Raw genomic sequence first — 20138 nt, forward strand, 5'->3', positions numbered from 1 at the left:
CACACATCCCACGCCACCACTGCCACGATCACCTTCGTCGTCATCATCATCACGCCACCAGAGACAAGAAAGATATCACATATACGCATAACTCCATGATAGTATCCTAAAGCACAAAACACTGTCACGACTGGCCCCCCACCCATGGCAGCTCGACATCTGCGCTCGCCCAAAGGACAGCACGCCCCCATGCGACTTCAGCAAGCTACATGATAAAAAGACTTGCCTTCTCCCATCTGACATGCCATAGACACAAAAAGTTAACATAAGCCCCAAAAATACCACAGTAATCTCAAATGTGAAGCATATAGAGTTCGTCACCTTCCCCTCCTTTGCTTGTTCCCTTCACTACAAAAAGTCGTCAGGACGTGAACCAAAGCGTGAGTAACTTCCAGAGGGCGGACCAGATCCCTCAAGACCTTGTTCCGAGAATCGTTTGATAGACGCCCTGGCTGTTGCACCGGTATCAGGCAGAAACAAATCAGTATATGCATGCTTCGTGCAAGTCGATCCTTTGTTGGTGCACAGCGACAGCTAAGGACGGCAGAAGGATCTCGAAGTCCTTGACGATTGATGAGAAGACAGCAACGAGCAGCCTACTACGGCTGCGCCTACAGTCAATCAACCGCCTTGGCCGTTGGGCGGCGTATGGCCCCATGCATTACTGGTGCCCTCGCCATATGAGTTGAACAGTAGCGGACTCGCCATGTTGACATTGGGGGCATATCCGTATTGGCTGTTGTTGAAGTTGTTACTATACGTGGCAGATCCCCACGGCACGGGGCTGCTTCCTTGGTTTCCCCAAGCGGCACCACTGCCAAGACCGCCACTAAAACTACCGCTAATGGGCCGTAGGGTCCGGTTAGTAGTAGGGGTCAGGACGTCAGCACTCAGAAGGGAGTTTGCCGAATCTCCTCGTACATGACCAGACATACCAGCCTTGGTACCAATCATAGGAGACCTACGAACATCATTCCCAAACCCATTGGAATTCATCATGGGCGGTGATGCTGGGCCGGGCGCGCGGTTCCAGATGGAGTTCGAATTCGACTGACCATCGGGTACTGAGGGCAGGTTCGGTGGCTGGCGGATGGAAGAAGTAGATGCAGTCCTACCCATGGGTGTAGAAAGTAATCCAGGCGCAGGAGCAGGAGAGAAGGGCTTGTAGTTCCTGACCGAGTTGACCAAGTCATTGATCGAATAAGATGCCGGAGCGTACGTGGTATCATTGACAACAGTGGTGTCATCAAATGTCTGCTCCGGTGGAGTGGGTGGAATGTTTTCATCCTCTTCGACCAGTGGGTCCAATCCGGCCTCCTCTCCTACCAGATCATCTACCATGTTTCGCATCGCGTTGTCCTTGGCGAGCGTGATAGATGCGGATTCCGAGGCTGCAGCAACACTGTAAGACTTTTGGTCATCTGGAATCGGTGCCTCTACATGCTGAAAAAGAGGCATATCAGCTGCTTGCACAGACAAAACAGGAGAGCCGTCAGGCTGGTTGGTGGGGCTCGCTAACAATTCAGATGGCACCCCTTCTTCCCGGTAGATAAATCGCGGGCCTGCGAGGTCCAAAGGAGCATCCGGGTTCTGTACAAGAAGCAGACCATCGATTAGTAGGTCTTTGACTCGCATGAGCATCTCAACATTCGGATGGTTCCGGTTCAATTCGCTCCACTTTGGTTTCATCTTGTCTCCGTTGTACCACACCTTCATAGTGTCAGGATGAATAAGGGGCTCAAACCCAATGGTGTCTGTATCCTCCTCGAGCATGTAGACTTCCTTAGGCAGCTGATCGACCGGGAAACTGGAAGCCAGGAGGGAGAGCGTTGCGGCATATGCCTTCCACAGCTCTTGCACGTCGACAGTGTTTAGGGTGTCAGCAATGTTGGCATTAAGGACCTGCCAGTAGCGTGTGAACCATGTGCTGTACAGACGAAGTCCTGGCAGAATACGGCGGGCCACAGCGGTGATTTTGTCTGAGAGTTGCATCGTGCGTTCTCCATTTTGGTGCTTCACGTCGTTGCCTTCCGACAGACGGTCCAGTTCTGGCTGCAAAACCTGCAGGAGAATGAAGAAGGTCTTGACATTAAGACGGAGGTAGTAGAAATATGTGCGCATAATGTTGGGAGGTGGATTTTCGCCTGGAAGAGTCAGCACAGTCAAATACAGAGAATTCTCGACATACTTTGCAGCTGGACGGTAGCAAAGTACTCTGCTGACATATTGATGAGAATTATCTTGGTCAAAATAGAATCCAGCGGACGTTCCTTGAGTTCAATGGCTAGATGGCTGAGTACCTCGCCTTCCAACTCATCGTGTGCTGCGAATTCCTCGCCCTTATAGATCTTGCTATGCAATCGGATGAACCATGCAATAAGAGCACGACCAGTCGTTCCTTCGGCTGATTTGTGGTTGTTGATGAGCTGTCCGTTGTCCCATGCAGCGATAACGCGCTTGAATTCGGTGGCCAGGTTGGCTTTGGCCTGAGGGTATGGTTCTTTGCTTGCAAGTGAGCGGTACAGGTGGTACACGCAACGGAAGTGGTCACCGTCCTCACGCGCAATTACGGCGAGCTGATTCGGTGCGTGTCCAGAGTCTGGGTAAATCTCAGCCGCCAAATCGTAATATCCCTTGGCGGGGCCCCAATTGCGCTCTTTGTTCTTATCGACGAGTTCGGTCTCGCGGTAGCGGGAGAGATCGCCGAGTTGGATGAGTGTCTGGTGGCACGAAAAGAGGACCTGCGTCTTCCAATTCGCAGGAATGGGTCGGCGCGGAGACGATTTGGAGGCTGCATTACGGTTAAGCTTAGCGTGGCTGGCGGGGAGAGGGAGCCTACTGTCATCCTTCCATTTCTGGGCAATCTTGCGCAGCTCAGGAATGCCATGGAATTGGGCATCAAGATTCAAAATATACTGACGGTAGAAGCGCTGGCTGGCCTTGATGAATTGGAGATAGGTCTTTTGAAACTTTCGGACCTCCACGACATGGTCCTTGGAGCGCTTGAGCTGCCCACGTGTTAGTGCCGTTGCAGGTGTGGAGATTCGATGGTGCATACAAGCTTGTGTTCTTGTCGGAAAGCGGCGTTGACCTTGAGATGGGCGTTCCACAGCGCCGTCTGGAGTTCGTGGGCGGTCGCGTATTCGAAGTTGCAGATGAGGGCCTCGCAGGCGGCACGGTACCTATGGGGGATTAGTAGTCGCGGCAATTGGGAGGCATCGTCGCCTACTCTTGCAGCACGGCAGCTAGTTCGGCGCACCCGGAGCCGCCATCGACGCGCCTGTAGAGCTCCGTCGCAATCGCTCTCGCCCGCCTGTGGTGAGTCAGCATGTGGGCGTGGCGGGACGGGGGCAGGGGGGAAAAGCGTACCTGTCGAGCTGTTCGGTGTTGGCGGCCATGGCTGGAGTGTGCAGGAGCCGGCGACGTTCAGATGTGACCCCACGGTCGGCGGGCAGGTCAGACCAAGGCACGGAGCAGACGGCGGGCGTTGTGGCTGGCGTGCTCCATTTATGGTGAAGTGGCGTGCCCTGGGTAAAGGACAATCAGCGCGGGCGAGGGTCTCGGAAGCAAACAGCACCCAAGACGCAGAAATGTATGGCGTCAGAAGGGGAGGCGATGGCCGTGGTGGAGAGGTGTGAGAAAGTCGAGTCGGCGGCGGCTGAGTCGCGAACTAGTGGCCATGAATGTCGGAGCTAAGCAGCCACGTCCCGGCCGACTACCATGTCCTCCCTGTAGAACGTATACCATCTACGACTACATACACATTCTCCTCTGCCCACCACATCACACCACATTCTCACCTTGCCACCCCGCGCCATCGAGGCAGCCCCGCAGCGCAAGACTCGGGCGCCATCACTCGCCAGTCAAAGGTACTGCCCAATTTCATACCAGCCTCCCTCTAGTCAACCCAGCAAGCAAACACACACAAAAAACATGGGAGTCAAGCGCTCACACCGCGACTCGTCGTCACCAGACGCCCACAGCACCTCGTACTCACGTGAGGCATCGGTCGACATCAAGATTGTCCAGCTAGACGCCGATTCCGCTGTATCACACGAGCACGCCGTCATGAAGTGCTCACTGCCCCCGCACGACCCGCTTACCTTTGCTTCCATTGAGGAACACGATGTCCACTATCATCAGGTCCACATGAACCGCTGCAGCGAATGCCACAAGAACTTCCCAGACCAGCACTACCTGCACCTGCATATTGCAGAGTACCATGACCCCATCAACGCTGCCAAGCGGGACCAGGGAGAGAAAACGGTAGGTCATGCGTCTTTGCTTCGTTTCTTGCATGTCTGCCCCTAGCCCCCAGATTCTCGTTCCCACTCAAGAGGCGATAAGACCTCCATCTGCATCTGGAGGCTCCAAGTGTGGCGAGTGATAAGTACGTACGACAGCATGTTATGGGCCTTCCAGCTGATCTGTTCCAGTACGCCTGTCTTTTGCCAGAGTGCGATCGGCTATGCAGCACGCCCCAGAAGCGCCGCTTGCACTGCATAGATAAGCATCAGTTTCCCCGCGAGTACGATTTCATTGTCGTAAAAGATGGCATCGATAGACGAAGTAGCATGCTAATACCCCCTCACCGACGGAGAAGCTCTACCTTGAGCTCAGCAGGAGGTACCAGTGGAGCGACTGGAAGGAAAAGAGGTGAGTCGAGTGCAAGTACCGTAGGTGACAGTATGGATGTCGTTCGCGACCAAGACGAAGATGAGAAAGAAGAACACAGCCAAGGAGAGACTCGACGCTATCCTACCAAGCTCCATGGACGTGGAGGGTTTGGCCAAGGTCAAAGCCCAGGTCGTACAGTTGGACGTGGAAGTCCCCAAGCGACTGTCTCTCACAAATCCATCTCATCAGTGCAAACTGTAGACCCCATGGATAGTCTAACGTCGAGTATGTCCGCCCTCAAGTTCATTCCTCATAGTGTACGTATGGCACGTGGCAGAGGAAGAGGGCAAGCGGTTTAGAGGTTGGTAAAAATACGATATAACTTCAAGGCCAGGATTCCATGTATCCCTTCCATCAACGTACTTGGTGTGTGTGACAAATGTATATGTATCTTACAGGTTCTTCTTAGTGTAACATTACATTGCATAGTTCCTGGCACGTTTGCTGGCTGTGGCCTAGATTGGATGCAAGGAAAACAAAACTATCCAATTCTGTGCTTACGGGCTCCGATTAGAGCGTTACAGGCTTATCTTAGTAGTACTGTGTCATTTGTTGGCTGTAAGCAGGTTGCGTATTTAGACCATATACTACCCACCTATAGTAAAGCCTCAGAACGACAGCCACCTATACCGTCGGTCACCTTGCCCTCTCGCTCAATGCATTAGTTGCTCCAACAAGAGGATCACCCTGTTGGTATTACACAGTCCGCTTCTAGTGTCTCCTAATGGTATGTACTAACCCTGCAGGCTAGCGAAAGTGGAGCTTACACGTTTCCTGCCATGTGTCCTGCTACGCGTGATTCTCACCTCATCGTCACAACTGCACCATCTCTCCAAGCGCGCAAAACTCACATGTTTTTTCAGACCCTCGGGCATTTAAAGCCACCATGAAGCCAGCAACCGTGGCAAGATATGCGACTATCAAACAAACTTCTCCGCCGTAAAAAGAAAATAGACAACCAACAATCTCCAAGGAAGTCCCACGCACACATCACAAGCGCGTATAATCTCACTTTCCTTCACCGCAGCCCAAGAAAATCGTGGCGCAGACTCAAATATTGCCCAGATCGTCTCACTGGAAAGGGTTGAACCAGCAAAAAGTAAGCCTGTCTGTGCACGAATTAAGGGGATAACCGTAAAGCTCGGCTGACATGCCGCCCGTACTTACCTAACAGTGCACCGTCGAAGGTCTAGTGTATGGCGACCGATGTTAGACCGCGATTGTACGAATAGTGCCGTATTAGTCGCTCTTCAACTAAATGCAGAGAGGAGCAGCTTAGAGGCCTCAAGAAAAACCTGGTCGACAAAGATAAATGCTGAGACTGACTTGAGTCCTTCGAAAGAACAACCAAACGCTATGGCGCCTTCTCAACAAACTCCGAGCTCGCAACGAGAGGAGATGGCTGCATTCCGCTTTCCTGCACCGGAAGATCGACATGCTCTCAATATATTTATACCAGAGCCTCAGATGAATAGCCCGAGCGAGCGCACATCACCGACTTCGGATACGACACTGTTTGACGACGATGATTTGGATGTACCTCCCATAAGTCAAACGACGGATAGCCATTTAATGCATCGCTGTAAAGTTGTTGAGGACAATAAGTCAGCAAACCAAAGTTTATATACTACAGCCTTCCATCGAGTCCATCGAGTCCAGGAGCACGCTGCGATCCCCATCCAGAGACGAACTAGACAGCACCAATGTCGCGGATCCTCTAGCCAGGTCTGTGACCCTGTCAGTACACGACACCAGCTGCGCACTGCTCGATGCAATGCTACGATGGACATGTTGACGGCTGAAGAACGAGAAATGGAGTATCAACACCGCCATACTTTCATCGGCACTGCTTCTCTTGACGAGTTCCTTAATCTTCTTGAGGTTTCGTCTTCGCATCATGTTACGCAGAGCGCAGTGGTGAGAGCCTTTGTACGATTGGCATCAACAGAGCAGCTGTATGCTCGCCAATGCTCTACGAAACTAGACAGGTGGGGGCTGGTAGCACGAACGACATTGGATTACAGGGATACTGCTAGCGTCGATTATGTTGTACAATCGCGGATTAAATTAGGCTCGATCTCGTTACGGCAATTTCTCGACATGGTCCCCTTTGACCAAGACAACGGGGCAGCGGTTACAAAAGTCGTGGACGCCTTTTCCGCTGCAAGCCATCTGGACGCGAAGACCAACATGGACATGAGCAATAAGGCCAGAGCGCTCAGGAGTTGGATCGTCTCAGAGCAGATGGATGCACGTTGGTGCTGAATGAAACCAAGCTGGCTCAAATGCCCATAGCTCGGTCTCGCTCAAATGTTCTACAACAAGCTTTGCTGTCTTTGTTTCCAAAAGAGAGACTACGTACAGCACGTATGTGCGGTGACGTAGTCATGACACGCCCGTAGTTCTGACAAGCCCATAACCCACAAACATTGTGTAACAGATTGGGGGGAACGTTTTCTGACGTTGTACCCATTCATCGTAGTATGGCAAAACGGCCCATGATAAATGCTGCTTTGACGTTGCTACTATAGGCCTGTTGAAACTCGTCGCTAGGCTTGCCAGGAGGCGAGATTGTCGGCCGTTGTACGCGATCGGCTGGCGGCATTGCACCCAGAGGAAGGGAAGGGCACGATGATCTGTCCATGTGGCGCACATGATCTCCCCGGATCGCCCATCAAGCAGGAAACAGGGGCGGCGCTGTCGATGCCGTCAGTCTTGAGCGTAGATGCAGACGGGCGGACGCTGCGGATGTCGTCTGGCAGGATTTGGCAGTGCTGGTGGCACCCGCGCTTGGCGCCAACCTCCCTCCAAGGGACGCCAACACCGCCGTGATACTTGGCGCTTCGTGTCAGGCATACCGCTTTGGTCTGAATTTCAAACGGCGCGCAGGCCGTACTTGTGAGATGAGACACTTTTTAAGCGTCTCAGGCTCGGCTGCCAAGGCTGCTACCCAGTCGTAGCACCCAACCCCGTCCTTGAACCACGCGGAGAGATGACTTCCAAGCGTCGCACTGTCGCCCAGCACCTGCTGCGGCACCGCGCCATGACTTGGCCTCACCTCCCAAGGGGTTTCATAGCCTCATCGCGCCTCGCAACCTACGTCGGGTGAATTCGAGATTTCTCCTTTTCCCTACGACATACTTGCGCTACACTCGTTCTCCACCACTCTCTCTTTCTTTCACTCTTGCTCCCGCTCTCGTCCTTTGCCAGTCACTTGACGCACCTTCGTTTCCCCACCTCGCCATATGCCGACTCCTTGCATGCCTGCCTTGTATTCGTGATAATCTTGAAGATCCGTCATGAGGCCTTCCAGCCTGTTTTTCGGCGCAGTGGGAATACTGTCGCCATTCACCACATCCGCACTAGAGTTGGATGTTGACGATCCAGGTTCGCTCTCCCCTGCATAAGTCTATGTAGCCTCTGTTAACATGATCAGCCTCTATCAGACAAGCGACCAAAGTTGTCGCTGCAGGTCTTCGAGAATGGTACACCGGTGACCGACCCGGAGACGTCCCGGGAAACTTGCCAGATCCCTACTACTGGTGGCTATGCGGTGCCATGTTTGGTTCCTTTGTCGACTACTGGTATTACACTGGTGACGATACATACAACAACATCACAACACAAGCCATGGTGCATCAAATAGGTCAACCACAGGCGTTTATGCCGTCCAACCAGACCAGTACTCTAGGAAACGACGATCAAGCCTTTTGGGCATTGACGGCCCTATCAGCAGCTGAAAACAAGCTTCCAGACGCCGAAGGACAAATGTCCTGGCTATCGCTTGCTATTGCAGTTTTCAACACGCAGGTACCGCGATGGAATTCTAGGACCTGTGGAGGTGGACTTAACTGGCAGATTTTCTCCTTCAACAATGGCTTCGACTACAAGAACACAATCTCAAACGGATGCTTCTTCAACATCGCTGCCAGGCTTGCAAAGTACACCAAAAACGACACCTATACAGAGTGGGCGATAAGAGCGTGGGAGTGGGAACTCAGCGTCGGGTTGATGAGCAAAGATTATCATTTCTATGATGGAACCAGCGAGCGACAAAATTGCACAGAGTTGAACCATATCCAATGGACATACAACGCAGGTATTCACATGTCGGGCGCCGCAGCTTTATGGAATATGTCAGAGACTAGGGGTAATGCCGTAAGTTTCTCTCCTAAGATTTACCTTTTCTCTCTGAATTCACTTCTAACTTACTACAGAGCCAAGCTCAATATTGGCGGACGCGTTTGGAGGGAATTATCGATGGTGTTGGTGTTTTCTTCAACCCGGAAGGCGCACCAGACGTCATGAGCGAAGTAGCTTGCGAGCGAAACGGACTTTGCGATCACGACCAGCGCTCTTTTAAGGCCTATCTCAGCCGCTGGATGGGATACACAATGTTGACTGCTCCCTGGACAAGAGAAAAGATCATGCCCAAGCTCAGGGCTTCTGCTGCTGCGGCAGCAAAACAATGCGGACCAGGAAAAGGCGGATGTGGTCTTCGTTGGTGGAGGAACGGCGTAAACGACGGAGAAGTCGGCGTCGGAGAGCAAATGTCTGCATTGGAGGTGATGCAAAATCTCCTCATTGACCAGGTCGTTGGACCGGTCGGATTGGACACGGGAGGCATCAGTAAAAACGACCCAAATGCTGGAAGTGATGCTGGAAGTTTCGAGGTCAAGCATAATGCGATAACAACAGGGGATAGGGCAGGCGCAGCCATCCTCACTATCATAGTTGCTTCTCTGCTATTTGGCGGAGGATGGTGGATGATAATGGGCGAATAACTGCCCGTATACTAATTCCAATTATTTCTTAGTTCAAATATGGGTCCCTTGTCTGTGCCGATTCTCGAATTCCTCGCAAAACATATACGCGTATAGTCTTAGATTTACGCATCTTGGCTACTTGACTTTTCTGTGCTTACAATCGACTCGCATGATTCAGTCGCAGACTAAATTGACCAAACATTCGCTCAGTCTGGACATCCCTACCACTAGAACTAGCAGCTTCCCTGTCACTTCCCCACATGTATCTGGAACTCGATCGGTCACCGTGCTCGGGCATGCTTGGGTGCCCCAGCTTGTTCTGCTATTTCGAGAACTCGCGAACAACCTGTCCCAGTATCCATTTGAAAATGCGCCTAAAGGAAACTTTATGTACACATGACGAATTGTTGTGAAATCATACATAGTTTCCTCGTTTACAGTGATTGCATGTATGATGGGAGTTGAGTCATGTGGAATACGTGGTCGGCAAGGAACTACTTAGCTGTGGGGCACAACACACGTTAAATGTTGGAGATTTGTAAGTGCTAGGACTCCTTCTCGGCGTGTATGCGATGCTCTTAGATGAACGTTTTATGTAAAACAAACACCTTAATCCGAAATGCGCCTCTGACGTGCACTTTTTGCTATATTAATAATGCATCAGTATTTCCCTCCGATAATCTGGATAACAGAAAAATGAAGGCTTTACAATCTCGATGCCGAAGCATGAAAGTAGAGCACAGCCACCACATTCTCCAATGTATAGAAGCATCAATTGAATCTTATACCATGTCAAGTATTCTTGCTGCGCATTTTGAGAGTTGTTGTAGATGAATTCTCGTATTACTGACAATGTAATGTTAGTGTACGGTAACTACTTACATACGTACTACGTATGTGGTTGCATCGATTTTCCGGTTTTGCCCAATACGGAAGAGGGGCATTTGTCAGCCCAGTCAGTTGATCACATACACAACCTCGTCACAAACATAAAGGCTCTCCAAACACACTCTCATCAATTGAACAAAATCTCTTAAAGTCTATCCAAATAGCTTGTGACAACGCCGAGTACTCACAGAAACAATGGCAACACCTAAGCCTTTCGGCATTGTACCCAAGGATGCTCAACAAACAACACCGTTTGAACTGCATGTTGAGGAAGAGAAGCTGCAAGATTTCAAGACGTTGCTCAAGCTCAGCCCAATTGCAAAAGAGACGTATGAGAATAAGCAGGATGAAGGGGGACATGGAAGGTTTGGAATAAGTCGAAAGTGGGTAGTTGATGCGAAGAAGGAGTGGCTCGAGACATTTGACTGGTATGTCTTTTTGTCGAATGCTTAGGTCGCACTTCTAACTAAGCTTTCCCAGGCGCAAAGAGGAAAGTATCATCAATTCTTTCCCTAACTTCAAAACCACCGTCAATGACGATGATGGCGGCAAGTACGACATTCACTTTGTCGCTCTCTTCTCTACCAAGCATGATGCTATCCCTATTGCCTTCTTTCACGGGTGGCCCGGCTCTTTTCTCGAGTTCGTACCAATGATGGACCTGTTGCGTGGAAAGTACACGCAAGACACTCTGCCATATCACATCATCGTGCCCTCTCTCCCCGGCTTTGCTCTTTCTTCCGATCCACCACTAGACAAGGATTGGAAAGCCGCCGATACTTCGCGCATCTTGCATAAGTTCATGCTCTCGCTGGGATTTGGCGAATCAGGCTATCTCGTACAGGGTGGCGACATTGGCAGTATATTCTCGCGGCAAATTGCTGCAATGTACCCTGAATGCAAGGGTATGCACTTGAACTTCATGCTCACTAAGGATATCAAGGACTACTCTTCCCCCAGCGATGTGATCAGTAGTGCGGAAAAAGTGGGTATCGAGAGAGGCGACGCATTCATAGCCGTAGGACACGCGTATGCCAAGGAACACGAGACGAAACCCTCTACTATCGGCCTGGTACTATCCAGTTCACCTATTGCTCAACTAGCTTGGATTGGAGAGAAGTTCCTCGCGTGGTCCGACCCTTCTACGAGACCGTCTCTCAATACCATTCTGACGGATATCACACTATACTGGTTGACTGGCTGTTATCCAACATCCATCTACACATATAGAGATAACAGGACGACGTTATATGTTGATAAGCCCACAGGTTACAGTTGGTTTCCGTATGAGCTGTCGCCGATTCCAAAGGCTTGGGCAGAGAAAACAGCGAAAGTGGTTTTCTTCAGGGCTCATGAGAAAGGTGGACATTTCGCGGCATTGGAGAGGCCTGAAGTTCTTTGGGCAGACGTGGAGGAGTGGGCCAAGATTGCATGGCAGTAAAAGGGGGTTTTCTAGCGCCAGAGCAGAAGCTAAGAGGAAATTTATGCAACAATGAGTGACTGCTGCACTATATTCCACCATGTAATGATTGTTCAAGAATTACGTTCATTTTACACAAGTCCGGTACCATCTTGACTAGGCCTCATGAAGAAAAGTATACAATACTATGCATGTAAAAAGGCGGTGATGATGATGATGAAACTCACCATGACTTTCTGGCTCTTGCGTTGATGCTGGAGGGGTGTGCCTACACAAGCGTAGTAGGCTCAATTGGGAATGTGCTGAGACACAGAAGGCCTGTGTGTAAGACGTGCAGGTCGCAAGAAGAAAAGGACAATTTTTAGTCTGTGTTGAGAAATCAATGAAAAAAAGCAGCGACGCGCATAGCACGTATCATGCGTGCACTATTCGTCGCCACCTTTATCAGGAGCTCTGTATACTACATACAAGCACAAGTACATGTGTGGCAATCTTTCCCCAAATGTCCCGACCGTCATGCCGAGTCCGGTTGAATTAACTGCCGGAATCCTGAACGGCCAGAATGGGGTCGGTAGGATTTGGTACCAGGAGATGGAATCTGGGACCGGAGTAAGGAGGTCTGTTAAAATGTCTGCAAGTGGCTAGCCGGGTGGCTGTGTCGGCCCCTAATGACGTACCAAGTACCAATGATGATTACCTTGCCAACGCAACCCCCATACGCATGCCTGCGACAACTGTCGCACAGTGAAACGTGCCGTCTCATCAATCGAATTGGCCCAAATGGATACATGATCTAAAGTTTCGCTCGCTTTTAGCAGTTTTCTACCACATCCGTCGTTGCTCTCTCTGTCGTTACCTGTCGTCGTGGCCGTATTACCCCCCCTTGTCTTATCAGCACCCCTACATCAAACCACAACACTCGCTTTTGCCGAAAACCGGCTGACTCGGGCACTCACTCACTTTCAACTTTGCGGGTTGCGCCCACCGCTCTGTGAACAATGGGCCACTTTGAGTTTCGAGAATTGGGGGCAATTTACAATTATGTGCGCAGCAAATATGAAGAAAGAGCTGAGACAAAAGGGAAGCGGAGACGATCAATGAGCGATGCGGTCACGGAGCGAAAGCCAAAGTACGGGAAACTGCATAAGCCGCCAACGGTACAGTCGCTGCATCAGAGACCGGACAGACCGCGCAGTCGGCTCCAGAAAAGCAGGCCGCAATCAATGATGAGCCTGGCGCAGCCCTTGCCTAATCTCTTTGTCCTGGAATACGATCCGTATCCATATAATACACAGCCATGCCAGTTCCTCGGAGTGTTCTCAAGTATTGATACAGTCACGGCAGGCGCATTCCAACACGGCGCGTACTCGTTTTCAAGAGAGGGGCTATTGGATGGCTCAGAATACCTCAGTCCAACCGGCCGCATCAAAATCGTTTCGCACCCGCTGCAATCCACCGGCGTGACTGCCGCTGTGCCAGGCGAAACACCCAAGAAAGACGGGCAGCACATGCGTCTTGATATTCCGCATCCGCTCAGCCAACCAGTGCCGCGATTCGACAGCCATCAGGATCTCAACATGCCGAAAAAAAGCGAGGTCACTGTCTACCTGGCACTTCATGAAAGCCCCAAAACAGCGTTTTGCATCGGCCTGTTCACGAGCAAGAGTCTAGCGTGGGGCGCGTGCTTGAAAGACAAAGCATGGCTCGAGTGGACCGACAAGGTGGTGGAGCAAAAGAGGGATGTGAGGGAGAACAACCTCCCTCGTGTCGAAGGGAGACTTGTCGGAAGCGGACGGCATGTATGGTACGTCACGGAGTCGACTGTCAATGATGTAAGGAAATGAGAAAAGAAACGTCCGTTGAAAGGTCCTTCTTCTTGTTCTCTTTTCTTCCAACTACAATCTCCCCCCCCCCCCCCCCCCCATATGAGAGAGATCTTTCAACATCACCAGTGTGTTATGCACAATTCACCGCAACGCATAACACAGCGAAGCATGTGTTTACACACACACACCTCCTCAATCCCTCTCCCTCGGTTACGCGTGTATCCTGCATGCACCCCTCTCACCGCCCGTGGATCCAGACCCGCTATTAGAAAAAAACGCTTTTTCGGTCCCAAGATTTCTACTGCTTGTACTACAAAGCCGAGAGGAGAAAAAAAACATCATATGATGCACGTGTCCGTTCCCCCGCAAACACTCCATCGGCACTTGACTCGGCACACTGCATTTTTTGAACCAACCGTGGGGGTTTTTTTTTCTACCTTTTTTTTTCGTTCTGGATGGGGATTAGGTTATGCTAGGCTAATGCAAAACCGGGGTACATATGCAAGCTTGCGTTACGGCCTCTTGGACCTTCTCTCACCGGATATGTTTTCTTCTTCTTCTTCTTCTCTCTCTCTCCATTCTGTAAACGGATTGCCTAAACTTACGTGGACTTGGGAAAACTTTTGTGTATAAAAAAAATGAATAGATGGGGGGGTGGAGCCGGGGTCGAGGAAGCAATGCAGGAGTGGCCAGGCTGTTCTGGGAACGAGAGATGTCATACGTAAGACGTGTTCCATGATTTGATGTCCCTTTTTTTCGGGTCAAAATTTGGCATGAGAGATACACGATGTAGTTTTCTTTGGTAAATCTCTTCATAGTAGTTGGGAGTTTGGGGGAGTTTGATATATTGTGGTATGTTGTGCGGTACTATGAACATGTCTTGGGGGAATGATTATTGGAAAACACTAGATATGCATGTTGGAGTTAGTCTCGCGACATGTAATGAAAATCTTTGACTGCTTTTACATGTACGTGCATTTGTTTAGTGAGATCATGCTTTGTAAACCGAAAGGATGTAGCTATGGTGTGTTGCATAAGCTCGTCTTCCGACTTAAAAGTTTGCTTAGGACATGTGGACGAAGAAGCCCGGGACGTGTAGTGGTGAAGCACTGCCTGGTTTGCTTATTCGTGGTCGAGTGTTTGAACCAGTGTAATCTCGCCACAGCAGTTCTGCCATTTGAGCCGCTGTCACATGTACCAATCGGCGTGAGTCCTTTCGTAGAGTTACTACGACTGTATGCTTATGCACATCTTCTTGCTAAGCGAAATTTCAGCATACGTATGTGTCTTTCTCGTTGCATTGTGTTGGCGGACATTTATAGCTGAGTATGGAAGGAGCAGTATGAACTGATTTACGAAGGACCTTTGAGGGCGATCATGGCTTCAGATAGTAGAGCGATATTTGGTTCAGCACGTAAATAGAACTAGCCTAGTCCGATGCAGCTTTAGCGCCGGTGTGCTCTTTACTAAGCTTAACTTCGACTTATCGTGACTGTGATTGCGACGTGTGAATTCTTAGCAGAGAGTTGATGTGGCAAGAGATTGTTCTTTTTGGTATGAGAAGGTCATCAATGCTGGTAATACGCTGTCTTTTGTTTTCCTTTGTCTGGTATCGATTCCCTTCAAGCAGCGCAGCGCAAGAAGCTGAGAAAGGAACTAAAGGGATTGAGAAAGATACTTTGATCTAAGCGCTTTCTTCAGTTGTCCTGCTGTTTGAGACGATATTCCCGTAGCTGTGAGGTTCAGCGTTAAACACTTTCAAGACAAGACTTTGTTGAAGCTCCGACGATCATTATCACAAGGGTTACCTTCCCGCTCGGTATCCGCTTTGTTACTATATTTGTTCTCTTGTTTTTTTTAAGTAGAAGCTTGTGATCAGTATTCTGAGCCGTCCCCGAAAGATCGAGGAACGAAAAACAAGGCTCGGTCAGAAAGTTAAGGTTTCAATGATAGCATAATCCACGATAGGTACTAATTGAGTCTCATAGGCGAATTACGCAAAATGTGGAGTAGAATATACCCATATCATAACGTAATTGGTAAAAAAAAACAGGCCTACGGCACGGGCGTGCGATGCACGCGTGCTCTTCTCTGGAGCAGCGGGTACAGTATCAGCTGCAACTGGGGCTGATAGCTGCCACGGTCATGTGCCAGCCACTACACTGCTTACGCGTGCAATGCGCGTCGATATCCAAGCCATCCTTGGTTACGTGTCGATGGCACAATGTGTACAATACTGTGAGCTACTTGAAAATGCTCGCGGTGTTTTCCAGCCAACGATAATCTGGCACGTTGCGTTGGAGTACTTGTGTGGCGACAAAAATGAGGCATACATGAAAAGGTAGAACCATGTAATTTAGACGAGGCGACGGGCGTTCTCGCAGCGTTCTCGCAGCGTAAAGCAAGACTGCCGACTGGGTACCGATATCCTGGTTCGGTGTGACGTGGTAGCTGTGAGTGGGCAGTCGCAGTGACATGTCGGGCTGAAATTGTGCAAGGGCCCACAGTTCATGGTGGGCGTCTGTCCTATCACGTCAGTAGGCAAGGGAGCAGTTTGAGCAGACGTGTACCGAGCCAATCGCTGGGCGGACCGTATAGACTGGAGCTTGGATGTTCCCCCGGCGAAGATCTATTCTGGGGGAGCTGGAGTTCAGGCGAGCCAGGTTGCTTGGACGAGAGAGATGGAGGGTGGAAATGGCGCTAGCCGGTTGTATCGCCATGTAGGAGTGTCATTTCCCATGCATTTGTCCGCGGTCCTGTCGGGACTGGTGCGCAACTGAGGGCTGATGAGATGAGCATGAGCACCCAGGACGGAGGAGACGAGCCGATCGTCTCCTGCCAACAGGGTCTGCAATCGATTGGTGGCGGCGACCGGGCTGCTGCATGAGGAAGGATGCCGGCAATCAAAGAGAGCAAGGCATGACTTCAGCCCACAATACGAGGCTGACGGGGCCCTGGTACATGGCAGATCTGAGGGAGGGGCCCTGGAGCATTGGAGTTGCCAGGGTCAGAGTATTGAAGGAAGCGGGGCAGGGCAGTATGACCGGATGAGTGCCGACCGTAACAGCCACGGGCGTGCTTGATCAAGCCTGTACCTACGTCGAGTGGGCACGAAGGATTCTTCCGTGTGGGCATTAGTCGTGGAACCGACACAGGCGCTGGACGCCGCCGTGGTCCCAGCAAGTTATTGGCGATACTGCGCCCATGACCCGATCTTGTATGATCGCCGACCGGGTCCAATAGCATCCAACATGGGCCTTGGGGATGTGCTGCAAGGGGCGGGACCTCGACCGTCTTATGCAAACAACGACAGTTGCTTCTTCTGCCCATGATTGTGGCGCCTGTCGATCTGGCTTTCTGTTCATGTGGCTTACTGCTAACTCCTACTCTAAGCCCGCGTCGTGACCGTGCCGCGTCGCCAAGTCGCAGCACAGACTGAACACGATCCTGGCGTGGTGTAGGGCATAGATAGACGATCATGCTGTCAATACACAAGGCTGCCATCCAGTCTGCATACTGGGCCGGCTTTGCTGTCCCCGCGGAGCGCACCAATGCAACCCCAGAAGGAGGAAAGTGGCAAAAGTGGGCTGATGCCATTCTACTACTACTGTTGCTATACTACAACAACACACATGCACATGGCACTACAACTTGATGGCCCCCACATGATCGCATCCTTCGGTAGCCTCACAACTTTGACTTGCACTCACACCAGGCAGGCTTGGAATGTAGCTGTATCCTTCTAAGTATTACCAAACCAAATCTAAACTACAGTCGCGGCCCAATCCTGTCGTTGGCAGTGCATCGCCCTTTGGGTTCGTGGTGACGAGGTGTCGTTCGCTGCCCTAGCATTTCTCAGGCCCAAGACAGAAGAGTCTATTGTTGCCCAACATGCAGAACAGGTTTTGTCTGGCGGCGTCCGACAATTCCAAATCCTTGACCGTCCCTTTGCTGCTTCTTGTTTTTAGGTAAGCGCGGTCCGGTGGGATCCACATGGACTCGTCACTCCGGCGCTTCACTTTGTCCACCTCATCGACCCATGCATCGTCGCGTTCCCCATCAAGACCTTCCAGCGCCTGCGCCGGACCATGCGTACCCAGCATTACAGTGCCAGCCCAAAAGCAACCATGTTCCAAAACATCTGTGCATCCAACACATGTCGTCAACATGAACCGTGCGTTACAATTGCGTTCGTACCCTGACTCCCCCCCCCCTTGTTTCCCCAAAAATGCACAACCCAAGAAAATATTGAAAGCCAAAAAGAACTGGCGACAAAAGAAAATGCTGTAATGTCTGACACGACGTCAAAAAGAGATGGAAACGCTACAAAGAACATGGCCGCACATGGCGCTATTTTTGACCAAAGGAAAATGAATGCAGACCGCCTTCTGCCCTGAACACCTCATGCCCATTGCCTTTTGTAGATTTGGTGAAAAGAAAAACAATCCCATGGACTGCGCCATGTCCGGTATATGTACAGGTAAGAAAAAAGCAGGCCACATCATTTGCGTATGGTGATCAAGGTCGCGCGCTCAGTGCGAGTTTGGGGGAGGGAGAGGGGGGAGGGGGGTTACCGGCGCTATGTGCGCCAACGCACTTCCAGAAACGGTCGGCGGATGTCGCACAATAGGAAGCTCCCCCAACACTATTGTCGTTACCAGAGTTCGATGTTATCATCGCCGGCGTGCTGTAGATGTGGGTCGTTGTGCTGAAGGGCCTGCGCCGACTTCCTCAAGGAGGTCCATGCAAGATGTCAACACTGCGCAAAAGTTAGCAACAGACGCCGTGATCAACAATGGCACATTCTATACTCACTTGCTACAATCTCCTCCTCCCATACACCCATCTGGTAGTCGACCAGACCATGCTTTTCCATACTGTCACAGTTCTTGACGAGCTGGGTGCCCATCTTCTCCAAAAAGTCATAGTCAATAAGCGATTTTGGGGCCTGTGGGCGCTGGCCTGTGTTGATCATTTCCTGAGTCATGGCCTTTTGCTTCTGGAGGGTCGAGAGCCAGCACGTGTTGAACTCTTCCCATAGCTGCAAGCGCTGTTGGTAGTAGGTTTCATCGTCGCGCACTAGGCCTGCTACAGTCAATTCAGCTGCTCGCTCTACTCGGCACAGGTGGAGGAACTTACCCAAAGTCTCGGCAAAGTGCAACAGCCAGTCCGACATTCTAAACAACATGGTGCCGGCCTCACTGAGGCGGCTGTCACGCACATGCTCAAATGTCTTCTTGAGCTCACTCTGATAAGTGCGGTAAAAGTCGTCGTAGTCGTTGCCGCTGGCAGATTGCGACTCGCTATAGTTGGCCTGCGGGTAGCCCGGTTGCGAGGTTGCTTGGTTAGGGTCCGCCATGCCGGCAGCAGAGTAGGCGGGAGCAAGGGCTTCTCGTCCGACCTGTGTTTGGGATGCTGTATATGCGAGAGAGGGATACTGTGAGGGGACGCTCTGAGAGGCAATGGTAGCAGTAGGTGCGCTCGTGGGCCCGCCTTCATAGTATTGCTGTTGTGCAACGCCAAAGCCGGTGCTGAGGACCTGTATAGCCGAGTCCCTATTTTGCTGGTATTGTTCCACAGGCTCATACTGCGACGAGCCCGTGGCCGAGGCCTGCGCGCCGTACATGATGTTCTGGCCGTAGGGCGAGTATTGTTGGGAAGTACGCTGTGCCTGCTGCTGCTGCTGCTGGTCGGTGCCATAGTCTTGGGCACTATATGCAACGTTGGAGGGCTGGACTGATGAGCCAAACTGTGCGCTTTCACCGTAAGCGTAACCGTAACCCTGAGGACTGGCACGAGATCCGGAAGAGGGGAGGGAGGTAGGCGGGGCAGGCGCTGTCAGAGGCGGCTGCCTGAAGCGATCGGGTGCGCTTACCACTGGATAGGAGGCCTGTGGTGGAAGGAGCGTGCCTTGCTGGCTTGCGTAACCTGAGGGAGTATGCCGTGGCCGGCGGTCATTGTCCATCCCAACCAGCCCGCCTTTCATTTGCAGACCGAAGGGCGATTCGAGAGCCCGGTACGCCGAGGGCGAGACTGGCGGCGTCGCGTAATTGGCCAGCTTGCAGGCTTGAGCAAGATTAGACGAAGATGATGGGCGCAACAAGTGGGGACGAGGCGGGGGACGAGGCGCAGATGACGGTGACAGTGATTGAGAAGGAATGCACAGGTCGGATGGATGGAAGAGGCGCGTCGTTTGGGCAATGTGTGCGCGTGCGAATGGGCCGGAAGGAGAGAGGGAAGATGCGGGTCGGATGTTGGTAAATGTACGACGTCCAAAAATTGGGAGACCAGATGGGTTGAAGGACCAGATGGTTTGGATATAAACACGGCCTTGACACGTCGACTACTGGGCCAATGGAGCCCAATGATGCAGCTGAGGAGGCTCGCGCAAGAGCCTCGGCGGTAACCAGGATATCCTCGCTTTGGGGAGTGGGACGAGGAAGGATGGCAAATGCAATGCTCCAGGGACCGACCGGACCCGAAGTGGAAATGCTGGAGAAAATATGTGCGTCGAGTGGACCGACTAGAGGGCTAGCTAGTAGCCGACAGCGAAATTGTCCG

The 20138-nt window shown here is 51.4% G+C and overlaps 6 protein-coding genes across 6 annotated transcripts; 4 read left to right on the forward strand and 2 right to left on the reverse strand.

Moving 5' to 3' along the window:
* Window positions 1-444: 444 nt before the first annotated feature.
* Window positions 445-3625, reverse strand: PSV08DRAFT_4059 (uncharacterized protein). Its single transcript, XM_014219921.2, has 6 exons — window positions 3370-3625; window positions 3230-3313; window positions 3059-3182; window positions 2840-3008; window positions 2189-2791; window positions 445-2144 (listed from the first exon to the last, which is right to left on the reverse strand). The coding sequence occupies exons 1-6, from the start codon at window positions 3396-3398 to the stop codon at window positions 622-624; spliced, it is 2532 nt and encodes an 843-aa protein (XP_014075396.1). The 5' UTR covers window positions 3399-3625; the 3' UTR covers window positions 445-621.
* Window positions 3626-3757: 132 nt separating this feature from the next.
* On the forward strand, window positions 3758-5186 carry PSV08DRAFT_260172 (uncharacterized protein). The gene is made up of 3 exons (XM_014219922.2): window positions 3758-3869; window positions 3974-4266; window positions 4437-5186. The coding sequence occupies exons 2-3, from the start codon at window positions 4069-4071 to the stop codon at window positions 4974-4976; spliced, it is 738 nt and encodes a 245-aa protein (XP_014075397.2). The 5' UTR covers window positions 3758-3869; window positions 3974-4068; the 3' UTR covers window positions 4977-5186.
* A 403-nt stretch (window positions 5187-5589) lies between these two features.
* On the forward strand, window positions 5590-6942 carry PSV08DRAFT_214462 (uncharacterized protein; the record flags this gene model as incomplete). Its single annotated transcript, XM_014219923.1, has 2 exons — window positions 5590-5776; window positions 5852-6942. Coding segments are annotated over exons 1-2 (1092 nt in total). The 5' UTR covers window positions 5590-5775.
* A 647-nt stretch (window positions 6943-7589) lies between these two features.
* On the forward strand, window positions 7590-11918 carry PSV08DRAFT_406813 (mannan endo-1,6-alpha-mannosidase). The gene is made up of 6 exons (XM_014219925.2): window positions 7590-8064; window positions 8114-8835; window positions 8895-9439; window positions 10265-10269; window positions 10513-10759; window positions 10812-11918. The coding sequence occupies exons 1-6, from the start codon at window positions 7977-7979 to the stop codon at window positions 11770-11772; spliced, it is 2568 nt and encodes an 855-aa protein (XP_014075400.2). The 5' UTR covers window positions 7590-7976; the 3' UTR covers window positions 11773-11918.
* Window positions 11919-12468: 550 nt separating this feature from the next.
* PSV08DRAFT_260216 (uncharacterized protein) lies at window positions 12469-13621 on the forward strand. Its single transcript, XM_014219927.2, has one exon. It carries the CDS (start codon window positions 12750-12752, stop codon window positions 13593-13595), a length of 846 nt encoding a protein of 281 aa, XP_014075402.1. The 5' UTR covers window positions 12469-12749; the 3' UTR covers window positions 13596-13621.
* A 4629-nt stretch (window positions 13622-18250) lies between these two features.
* Window positions 18251-19570, reverse strand: PSV08DRAFT_406815 (uncharacterized protein; the record flags this gene model as incomplete). Its single annotated transcript, XM_014219931.2, has 3 exons — window positions 18717-19570; window positions 18393-18665; window positions 18251-18336 (listed from the first exon to the last, which is right to left on the reverse strand). The coding sequence occupies exons 1-3, from the start codon at window positions 19561-19563 to the stop codon at window positions 18251-18253; spliced, it is 1206 nt and encodes a 401-aa protein (XP_014075406.2). The 5' UTR covers window positions 19564-19570.
* Between the last annotated feature and the right edge of the window lie 568 nt (window positions 19571-20138).

Source organism: Bipolaris maydis (genome assembly GCF_028858645.1).
Source record: "Bipolaris maydis strain C4 unplaced genomic scaffold PSV08scaffold_1, whole genome shotgun sequence".
Lineage (NCBI taxonomy): Eukaryota > Fungi > Ascomycota > Dothideomycetes > Pleosporales > Pleosporaceae > Bipolaris > Bipolaris maydis.